Consider the following 12,007-nt stretch of genomic DNA (forward strand, 5'->3'; position numbering starts at 1 on the left):
ACGCGATTCCCGAGGGTGAGGGGGATTAAAAACGGGCTCAGACACTGCAAAAAAAAAAAACAAAATTCGGCCTGTATACTTATTCTCCCGGCTCCTGTTCAGCTTTGTAAAGGGCTGCCCTGATTCCTGATGCTGTCCAGCGTCCGGACGTAGTGTGCATTGGTACTTACAACGTCCGGTATCTGGACGCCATTAGGACCACGTGAAGCAGCCCCGCAGCTGAATAAGAGCTGGGAGCGAGGAGGGCAAGTATACAGTCTTGTCCGGGGTCTGAATATTATTATTAGTTTTTGTTTTGTTTTTTTCCTGATCTGGTGTGTAAATTTAATAAAGGGGGTCTGAATATATTTAGAGGGTCTGGTGTCTGAATTTAGAAGGTCTATTCTGGGGTCTGATATTGATATAGGGGGTATGAATATATTTAGGGGGATTGATCTGGGGTCTGATACTAATGTATAGGGGTTTAATTTGAGGTTTGTAATTCATATAGGTGTTCTGAATATATTTAGGTGGTCATGGGTCTGATATTCATATAGGGGTCTGTCCTGGAGTCTGATATTGATAAAGGGGGTCTGTCCTGAGGTCTGATATTAATATAGAGGGGTCTGAATATATTTAGCCATTCCCTTTTATATAAGCTACACCACTTGAAAAGGCCACTAATTTTTTTTTCCACGACCTTCTTCTGGAGTATCACCCTGCCGGTCCTAAATCTGATCCAGAGGGCAATCTCCAGATCAAAATCCAGTTAGGACATAAATATATATTTAATTCTACAACACTCTTTGTAATAATAGACACCCCAACTCTTCTCAGCAGTTCCTTATCTGTCACTTGCTGCCCTCAGGTACAGTAGAAGATGAGCCCTCTCAGGTCCTCTTTAAATGGAGTTTCCAGTTTTATGTAGATACAGCTTATTCTTTCTATAATAAAAAGTTTTGTAACTTTCTAATCTACATTGTTCTCTGCTTGCTGTCAGTAAATAGAGACACTCCTGATAATGTGCTGCTCACACAGCTGTGGAGCTTGTTGCAAGCGAGATCTCTGATCTATTGTAACGGGACACGCATCTGTGTGAGGAGCTTATTATCGTGACAGGGTTTCAGCTTCTTGATGTAAACAAGAGTGTGTTTATTGACAGCAAGCAGTGATGTAAAAAACTATGAGGAATTGAACAACCTTTATATAATATAGCTTTATTTAAAAACAAAACATGTTGATTTGAGCAAAAATACACGGGATTCTGATTGGTTGTTATACTACTTCTGTTTTTTGTTTTTTTTCTAATTCCTCTCGTAGGAGGGTAGAGAAGGTTCTGATCAGTGTAAATATTGTTCCTATATCATTTTTCGTAGGTGAAATTGTGGCGTGTGTCAGAGACTGACGATGTGGCCGACCCTACAAAGACTTTGACAGTGAAAGGTGGTCTCGTGAAAGCTTTACAGTTCCACCCCTCAGCTGATTCCCTGCTCGTCTCTGCAGCTGGCAAATGTGTACAAGTCTGGGATCTGTCCGGGGGCGCTGCGCTGGCAGGTAAGAGCAGATAAAGGTAATGAAGGTTTATACTGTACTAAAGTTTTCACATTTATATTAATTGAACAGGTAACCGACCAAGTATATTTAAAGGGGTGTGGGGACCAAAAATTATTATCCATGCAGTATGTGAGTACACTCGCTAATCTACACTACGGTCCCCCGTCTTGCTGATTGAGATTTTCATTGATTTCTATAGCGCTGCCGTGGTATAGGTGAGAGGAAAAGTGGAGTCTTCAGGAGGCGCTGCTACACACATGTTATATGCAAACCCGTGATTCGGTAGGAACGCAGTTTCAAGTACCAAGGTTTATTGGAGGAAACAAATAGCCACGCGTTTCAATGCTGGAACAGCGTCTTCATCAGGCCCTGCCGGGGGGCTGGAAGTCTAGTTGCACAGCCTGCTTTGAGGACCATACGACTCTACGTCACGTGACCGACCGCGCTGTACTACCGCTACTGCTTGTACATGGAGTCACGTGACAGAGTCGTACCATCATCATCAAAGATGTTTCCGTCAGAATAGAACCTTGACTGACACAAACGGAAACCATTGATTTCAGTGGTGACGGATCCGGTCCCAATGGTTTCCGTTTGTCTCCGTTGTGCAAGGGTTCCGTCGTTTTGACGGAATCAATACTTTAGTCGACTTGTGTCAGTCAGGGCTCTATTCCGACGGAAACCTCGGTCTATGAACGAAGCCTTAGCAGTGCACTCACATACTGCAGGGACTACGCTGCTGATCATTTTTAGTCCCACATAATGCAAAAGAAAATCTGAAAACCGGAAACCAGGCAAACGTCTGTTTTCTGTATATTTAGGATATGACATAAATGTCTGATCTATGGGGGGCCTATTACTGATACTGGGGGTCTTATATCCCTTGTTACTCCTCTAAACCTAGGACAAAAGAGGAGGGGAGGATTGTGCATGGAAGTCTTTTGATGGAAACCGTGTGTGGCATGTTATGCTATTTTCTCGTCACTTGAATGGGGCTCAGCGGCAAAACTAGACACAGTCCATAGACCAATTTCACGCTGTATTTGGGGGCATTTAAAAAAAATTTTTTTTCTAATCTTATAAAACTCCTTTACACTTGGCCGTCTCGGGGAAACTGGTTCCTTCCCCAAGCATGTTTAAAGTATAGAAGGTATTTATAAGACCACAGTATTTCGTGTAGCTGCTTGGGGTTTGATTTCACTTGGAATCTAATATTTATTTTTTATCCTAGAATGTGCGTGGTTTCTTTAGGCGCTCATGTTTCTTCCCACATTCCTAAAACATACTGGTCTGCTAACTGAATTCTTCTGAATCTGGTAGAAGTATGTACGTTTATTTTTCTGTGGTTGAGAAGCTACATTGAAAGCTCCTCTTTGTAGGAACAGATGGGAATAAACTATTGTTGATCTATGTTAAGTATAGAGTAATAAATCTATAACCCAGGAGTTGGCACTCAAAACCCCAAAATCGCATTGTTCAATGGAAACTGGGGAATGAAGCTGCATCCTTTGCGTCTGGCTTTACGTAAGTTTGGGTACCAAGTGGGGAATTCTATCAGGGCCAATGGAAACCGTTTATATATCCTGTTCAACCGTAGCGCACCACTAAGGTCGGCCCACTCAAGGCCCCCTTTTTTTTTTCTAAGTGGAAAACCTCTTAAAGAGGCTCTGTCACCAGATTTTGCAACCCCTATCTCCTATTGCAGCAGATCGGCGCTGCAATGTAGATAAGAGTAACGGTTTTTGTTTTTTTAAAACGAGCATTTTTGCCCAAGTTATGACCATTTTTATATTTATGCAAATGAGGCTTTCTGAAGTACAAGTGGGCGTGTTTAAAGTTAAAGTACAACTGGGCGTGTATTGTGTGTGTTACATCTGGGCGTTTTTACTTCTTTTACTAGCTGGGCGTTCTGACGAGAAGTATCATCCACTTCTCTTCACAACGCCCAGCTTCTGGCAGTGCAGACACACAGCGTGTTCTCGAGAGATCACGCTGTGACGTCACTCACTTCCTGCCCCAGGTCCTGCATCGTGTCGGACGAGCGAGGACACATCGGCACCAGAGGCTACAGTTGATTCTGCAGCAGCATCGGCGTTTGCAGGTAAGTCGATGTAGCTACTTACCTGCAAACGCTGATGCTGCTGCAGAATCAACTGTAGCCTCTGGTGCCGATGTGTCCTCGCTCGTCCGACACGATGCAGGACCTGGGGCAGGAAGTGACGTCACAGCGTGATCTCTCGAGAACACGCTGTGTCTGCACTGGCAGAAGCTGGGCGTTCTGAAGAGAAGTGGATGATACTTCTATACACAACGCCCAGCTAGTAAAAGAAGTAAAAACGCCCCGATGTAACACACATAATACATGTCCAGTTGTACTTTAGAAAGCCTCATTTGCATAAATATAAAAATGGTCATAACTTGGCCAAAAATGCTAGTTTTAAAAAAAAAACAAAAAAACGTTACTCTTATCTACATTGCAGCGCCGATCTGCTGCAATAGGAGATAGGGGTTGCAAAATCTGGTGACAGAGCCTCTTTAATCCTTTTATCGCCAAAGACGTATGTGATATGCCATGACTTTAAACGTCTGCAACTAGAATATAAGGACTAGAGCTTAGATCTTGGTGTCCTATTAAAGCTCGCAACTCATTTGCTGTCGGAACACAATGAAAAGTAAAAAATTTTCTCCTCCCCTCCTTCCAACTTTTTTTTTTTATTTTTCATCTACATAGAGGTATAAGGGCTTGTTACTGTTGGGAGGAGTTGTAGTTTTTCATGGCACCATTTATTGTGCCATATAATGTACTCGGAAACGAGAAAAATTCTTTGTGTCGTGAAATGGTATTAAGTTTTTATGGCATTTACGGTACGGTAAGAACTAAATGTTAACTTTATTACGGGGGTCAATATGATTATGGCGATACCGGATTTATGTAGTTTTTTTTTTTTTAATGTTTTACCACAAAGGAGAAACTATTTGTAGAAAAAAATAGTTTTGTGTCGCCATGTTCTGAGAGGTCTTATTCACATGAACGTGTGTCAAATTGGCCATGAAAAACTGCCATTTTTTTCAAGGCTGATTTGCATCCGTGCGGGACCCTTCACAGATCCCTCATCGACTTGAGTCTAGAGTCATGACTTTTTATGAATTTTTTTTTTTTTTTTTTTTTTTTTTTTTTATTACACAACATTACACTTTGATGCAAAATTGCAAGAAGGCACCATGAGTGTAAAGTGCTGAGTGGCAAATTGACAATGTGCCAGGAGTATTCTTTCATAAAATATATGTGTATTGGGGTATAATATTTTATTACTTTATTATTTTTTTTTATATATAATTTTTAGATTTTATGTCAAGTGTTAAAATTTGTCATGGCAGTTCAAAGGTTAAATACTAAAGCAGATGTGATTCTGTTAGTATTGTACATTGGTACACAACTTTTTGATGCTTTTTAACCATTTTATGTGCAGTCTAGACTAGTCAACAGGAATCTAACTTCTCTTTCTTCTCTATGCAGCTTTGGATGATCATAAGGACCAAGTACAGAGTATATGCTGGAGTCAGGATGGTGTCCTGATTGGGACGTCTTCTAAGGTGAGTTCCCTTAGGCGCTTTAATTACTTTTGTCTGCAAATCGTTTCCTTTGTTACATTTTAAATATCCAAATGATTGTTTGGGACGAAATTTTGTTAAAATCCTAAAACTTGTATTCCCCACATAGGAAATAAACAAATGTTTCCTTACCATAACGACAATGATTATCAGTAGGATAATTACTATCAATGCATGTACGGCCGTCTTAAAGTAAATCTCCACCTTTTAACATTTTAGGTACAAAATTATGTGCTGATTAAATTCTTAATATATCTTTAGTGGTTGAAGCAAAGTTTTTCTCAAACCGACATCTAAGGGTCGGATAAGCTGCGTAAAAACAACTGCGCAGACCTGGAGCCCGCAGTACATTCCGTCCGAAAAATCCCACCATATTGTGGTGCGGTTTTTCGGACGGAATTTCCGCTGCCGAAAGCAGCGCTTGAAAAAAACAAAAAACGTTGACTCTTACACCCTCCCCTCATCTCTGCGTGTAGTCCGGCCTCCTACGATAACGTTGCAGGCCATGTGACCGCTGCAGCCTGTGAATGGCTGTAGCGGTCACATGGGATGCAAGGTCATCCCAGGAGGCCGGACTGCAAGAAGGAGGATTTATTTTGTTTTGTTTTTCGTAGTTTCGATGATTGCATCGTAATCGCTGCGAATATGTCGCAAAAGTGGCAATACTTGACTTTCTATTGCTAGATTTGCATCCCCATTGAATTCAATGGGGGAAAACCTGGAAAATTAACTAAAACGCAGCATAAATTGACATGCTGCGGAATTAAACGGGCATGAGATTTTCAAAATTTCATCCACTTTGCTGCTACTGTAAATGCTGCGTAATTTCCGCTCAGAATTCCATTGCGGAAATTCTGCAGCGTTTACGCTATGTGGGAACCCGGCCTAATTCCTCTGCATAGACATCTACACTGTTCAGCCATAACATTATAACCACTGACAGGTGAAGTGAATGACATTGATGATCTGGTTACAATGGCGCCTGTCAAGAGGTGAAATATATTCGGTAGGAAGTGAACAGTCAGTTCTTGAAGTTGATGCATTGGAAGCAGGAAAAATGGGCAAGTGTAAGGATCTGAGCGACTGTGACAAGGGCCAAATTGTGATGGCGAGACTACTGGGTCAGAGCATCTCCAAAACAACAGGTCTGTGGGGCGTTCCCGTTATACAGTAGTTAGTACCTAGCAAAAGCGGTCCATGGGAGAACAACCGGTAAATCGGCAACAGGGTCATGGGCGCCCAATGCTCATTGATACGTGTGGGGAGTGAAGGCTAGTCAGTCTGGTCCGATCCTAAAGAAGATTTACTGTAGAACAAGTTGCGGAAAAAGTTACTGCTGGCAATAATAGAAAGGTGACCGAACACGCAGAGCATCGCAGCTTGCGGTGTTTGGGGCTGCGTAGCTGCAGAGCCATCAGAGTCCCCATGCTGACCCCCCTGTCCACCGCCGAAAGCCTCTACGATGGGCACGTGAACATCAGAACTGGTCTGAGTCACGTGTTCTTTTACATCATGTGAATGGCCGGCTGTGTGTGCGTCGCTTACCTAGTGAAGAGGTGGCACCAGGATGCACTATGGGAAGAAGACAAGCCGGCGGAGGCAGTGTGATGCTCTGGGCAATTTCCTGCTGGGAAACTTTAGGACTGGCATTCATGTGGATGTAACATGTACCACCTACCTACATATTGCTGCAGACCAAGCACGTACCTTCATGGTAACGGTATTTCCTAATGGCAGTGCCCTCTGCTTGCCACACCGCAACATTGTTCAGGAATGGTTTGAGGAACATGACAAAGAGTGCAAGGTGTTGACCAGTCTCCGAATTCCCCAGATCTCAATCCAATTGAGTACCTGTGGAATGTGCTGCAAAAATAAGTCCTATCCATGGAGGCCGCACCTCACAACTTATAGGATCCGCTGCTAACGTTTTGGTGCCAGATACCACAGGAACCTTCAGAGATCTTGTGGAGTCCATGTCAATGGATAAGAGCTGTTTTGGTGGCACGATGGCGACTACACAATAGTAGGCAGATGGTTTTAAAGAGGTTTTCCCGTGACAGACCTTTATGACATATCCACAGGATGTGTCCTAAATCTCAGATAGATGTGAGTCCCACCTTTTGGGACCCGCACCTATCTCTAGAATGGGGCCCCCCTAAACCCCGTTCTGCTGCTCTGTGTTCCGGCAGAAGCAGGTGAATTCTGACCATGAATTAGGAAACCGTGAATCACGCTGAGCTGCGCTGTTTCCATAAGTCCCATAGAACTGAACGGTAGTTACGGAATGCATGCTGCGCTGCTTCCGTAACTACTCTTCACTACTATGGATGTTACAGAAACCGTGTAGCCAGGGAGGCAGAGGGAACAGAAAAAGCTAGAACAGAGTTTAGGGGCCTCGTTCTAGAGATAGGTGCGGGTCCCAGAGGTGCATACGTCATAAATGTCTCTGATGGGAAAACCCCTTTAATGTTATGGCTGATCAGATTTTGACCCGCCTGCACTCTTTGCCGCGTTTTTCGTGGTGTTTTTCGGCCGTGGCTGTTGAGCGCCGCGGACAAAAAAACTCTGCGAAAACCGCTTTCTCTGCCTCCCATTGATGTCAATGGGAGGGAGGTCAGAGATGGAAATGCCCGAAGATAGGGCATGTCGCTTCTTTTTCCCGCAAGCGTTTTTTTACCGCTCGTGGGAAAAAAACGCCTCCGCCTCCCATTGAAATGAATGGAAGGCGATTTCGGCAGTTTTTTGCCGCAGTTTCCGCTACAGCTACGCACAGCTTTCATTTTTCTAGAGCAGCTTATGAAATGAAAGCAGATCTCTGGTTGCTATTGACAACAAGGACCATTTTGCTGTTAGGGTATGTAAACACAGGAATTTTTGCAACGGATTCCACTGCAGTCATTCGTTTCAATGGGAGGCGGACGGTGTTTCCCGCTAGCGGATTTTTTTTTTCAACTGGCAGACAAAAGAAACGTTCTGCCCGATCTTCGGACGGATTCTGACCAAACTTCCCATTGAAGTGAATGGGAGTAGGAATCTTCCTGCTGACGGCAGGAATAATTCGTTTGTGGCAGGACCCGCCAAGCAAAATCCGCCGTGTGAACATAGCCTAAAGCCGTGTTCACACAGAGTTTTATGCAGGCAGAAAAAATCTGCTTCAGAATTCTTTCAGGAATTTTGAGGCAGATTTTGAACTGCCTGCACGTATTTTTCCGTGTTTTTTCAGTGTTTTTATTATCCTGCGGCCCTTGAAGCTAATGCAAGGACCGTGGGCCAAAAACGCTACGAAAACCGCTCAGAAACCAGCAAGAAAGGACATGCTGCTTTTTTTTTTTTCCCTGCAAGCGTCCAAAAGCCGCCCGGGGGAAATAATGCCTCAGCCTCCCATTGAAATCAATGGGGGACGATTTCAGAAATTTTGTGGCGCGGATTCCAACGCAGTTTATGCGTCAAAATCAGCGCCAAAATACTCCTAAGACCGTTTTGATATATCTGCCCCATAGTGTCTGATTTTTTCAGATAAATCTCTCTGCAGCTCTAAAAGGGTTTTGATCGCACTGTAAAGCCCTTTCATTCTTTAATGTATCAGAAGATCATTTTAATTGTATTTCCCCTTTAAGACTTTCTTTTCAGACATTTCGACCTTTCAATTAAATCCAGTTCTTGATCCTCCGCATGAGGTGGTGTAGATTGTACATTGGTAATGTTTTCCATTCTCCAAAACTATAGGCACATTTTTAATTTTACCGTGGTACTTTCAGATGGTGTCCTGTAGGTGGAGCTCTAGGTGCACTGAATCGGCTTGCTTACAACTTGTATTGGTGTACAGCTATATCAACATGGTATATTGGACAAATGTCTAATTTATAAAGAAAACTCACAGAAAATGTATGAAATTCAGAAATGTTTTCTGGGAAGAAAATTGTGTGTTTTTGTTTTTTTAGTTTTTTTTTTTATACAATGTACATACTTTCCTGTTTACAAAAATTGCCGCCGCTTGACTTGACATCTAGATGGACAAAACAGCTGTGACATCCCATTGACGTCACTTCATTGTGTATTTTTATATTAGTATTGCATATCTAATAACTTTTTTTTTTTTTTTTTTTTTTTTTTTTTCAGGACAAGAGGCTGAGAATTTTTGACGTCCGGAAAAGCACAGGAGCAAGTCAGGTATTGCTTTCAATTCTCATGGAGCTGGTGGGACAAAGCAAGAGCCTGTAGGTTGATGGGGGAGGGGAGGCAATGGGATAAGTCCCTTGGATACCTGGCATGTACCTTCATTGAGTGCTCTAGGAATCTGTCAACATGTGATTACACGTTGGTACATCCCACAAGCAAACGACACACATAGATAAGATTCACCCAGCGTGTCACAACCGGAGATAAGAACCATTCATTTAAGAGCTTTCTGTAAATCACTGCCATTTTATTCTCGGCCCTTTGATATCTGATCACCCTGTGTACATCTCTATTGTGAATGTTATTGTTACTATATATCTTTAGGTTAACTCTATTGTCTATGTACTCCCATGCTTGCAGACTGATTGTGCTGTAGAATTGGAGCATTTCAAGGCTCTGAGCAGAAGTGTAACAAGTAATTATGATGCCCCCTAGTAAAATTTGGAATGGGACTCCATTCTACTATGGTCGGCTGTGGCAAATAATGAGTTTGGAACATGATAATAATAATCTTTATTTATATAGCGCCAACATATTACGCAGCACTTTACAATTTAGAGGGGACATGAAACAAACAATATCAGACATTACATAGTGACAAAGTTCATTTACAATTCAAACCTGGGGAGTGAGGACCCTGCTCGCAAGAGCTTACAATCTATGAGGACATAAGGGAGACACAAAGTGTAATAGTGTTTGTTCTGTACAATGGTCCGGCCATCTTTTATACACATGGGGTGGTAACATAAAGCTGCATGAGCCGGTCACCAGCCAGTATCCGTGTATGACGGACATGAAGAGAAGGAGTGTGAGGGAATCTTATTCTGATGACTAATCTAAAAGGAGGGCCATGGAAAGGAGTCAGATTAGGGAATGTTATAGGCCGGTCTAAATAGATGTGTTTTCAGGGCACGTTTAAAACTGTGGATATTGGGAATTAATCGGAGTGTCTGCATGAAAAGCTTTATTATTTTGGTCTCCAATCTGTGCCATGTGGTGTTTTCTTTTATAATGTATAGGCAGAATGCACACCGGCATGTCACAATACAGGTATAATACACATAGTGATGTCATAGTAAAGGGATAAAAAAACACTGATGTTACGGTACAGAGATAACAAACACAATGATGTCACATTGCAGGGATAATAAAAGCAGCGAAATCAGTGTAGGGATAATAAATACAGGGATTAGTGAAGGCACAGTAAACAGTGATGTCACAGCACAGGGATAATAATCAGTGATGGCACTGTACAGAGGTAATAAACACTGTGATATCGAAGTACAGGGATGTAAACACAGTGATGTCATAGTACAGGGATAATAAACAGTGATGTCAATGCAGGCATAACAAGCACAGTGATGTCACAGTACAGGGATAATAAACACTGTGATGTCCAAGTACAGGGATAATAAACACAGTGATGTCACAGTACAGGGATAATAAACACAGTGATGTCACAGTACAGGGATAATAAACACAGTGATGTCACAGAACAGGGATAATAAACACTGATGTCACAGTACAGGGATAATAAACACAGTGATGTCACAGTACAGGGATAATAAACACAGTGATGTCACAGAACAGGGATAATAAACACTGATGTCACAGTACAGGGATAATAAACACAGTGATGTCACAGTACAGGGATAATAAACACAGTGATGTCACAGTACAGGGATAATAAACAGTGATGTCACAGTACAGGGATAATAAACAGTGATGTCACAGTACAGGGATAATAAACACTGTGATGTCACAGTACAGGGATAATAAACACAGTGATGTCACAGTACAGGGATAATAAACACAGTGATGTCACAGTACAGGGATAATAAACACAGTGATGTCACAGTACAGGGATAATAAACAGTGATGTCACAGTACAGGGATAATAAACACAGTGATGTCACAGTACAGGGTTAATAGACACAGTGATGTCACAGTACAGGGATAATAAACACTGTGATGTCACAGTACAGGGATAATAAACACAGTGATGTCACAGTACAGGGATAATAAACACTGTGATGTCACAGTACAGGGATAATAAACACAGTGATGTCACAGTACAGGGATAATAAACACTGTGATGTCACAGTACAGGGATAATAAACACAGTGATGTCACAGTACAGGGATAATAAACAGTGATGTCACAGTACAGGGATAATAAACACAGTGATGTCACAGTACAGGGTTAATAGACACAGTGATGTCACAGTACAGGGATAATAAACACAGTGATGTCACAGTACAGGGATAATAAACAGTGATGTCACAGTACAGGGATAATAAACAGTGATGTCACAGTACAGGGATAATAAACACTGTGATGTCACAGTACAGGGATAATAAACACAGTGATGTCACAGTACAGGGATAATAAACACTGTGATGTCACAGTACAGGGATAATAAACACAGTGATGTCACAGTACAGGGATAATAAACAGTGATGTCACAGTACAGGGATAATAAACACAGTGATGTCACAGTACAGGGTTAATAGACACAGTGATGTCACAGTACAGGGATAATAAACACAGTGATGTCACAGTACAGGGATAATAAACACTGTGATGTCACAGTGCAGAGATATTGTATGCAGTAATGTTCTTTCCTTGGTCTCCCAGTGAACTGCATTACATTTTCATTGCTCCTCTTCCATAGTTATCACTA

The 12,007-nt window shown here is 42.1% G+C and overlaps 1 protein-coding gene across 3 annotated transcripts in view; it reads left to right on the forward strand.

Moving 5' to 3' along the window:
* Nucleotides 1-12,007, forward strand: part of LOC142655834 (mitochondrial import inner membrane translocase subunit tim16-B-like) — a 110,435-nt gene that overhangs the window by 15,081 nt on the left and 83,347 nt on the right. For all 3 annotated transcript variants that reach the window (XM_075830442.1, XM_075830446.1, XM_075830443.1), the window contains exons 6-8: nt 1,356-1,533; nt 5,051-5,127; nt 9,265-9,315. In XM_075830442.1, the coding sequence (XP_075686557.1) occupies nt 1,356-1,533; nt 5,051-5,127; nt 9,265-9,315 (306 nt within the window). The remainder of the gene's footprint in view (nt 1-1,355; nt 1,534-5,050; nt 5,128-9,264; nt 9,316-12,007) is intronic.

This window comes from Rhinoderma darwinii, chromosome 6 (genome assembly GCF_050947455.1).
Source record: "Rhinoderma darwinii isolate aRhiDar2 chromosome 6, aRhiDar2.hap1, whole genome shotgun sequence".
NCBI classification, from domain to species: Eukaryota; Metazoa; Chordata; class Amphibia; order Anura; family Rhinodermatidae; genus Rhinoderma; species Rhinoderma darwinii.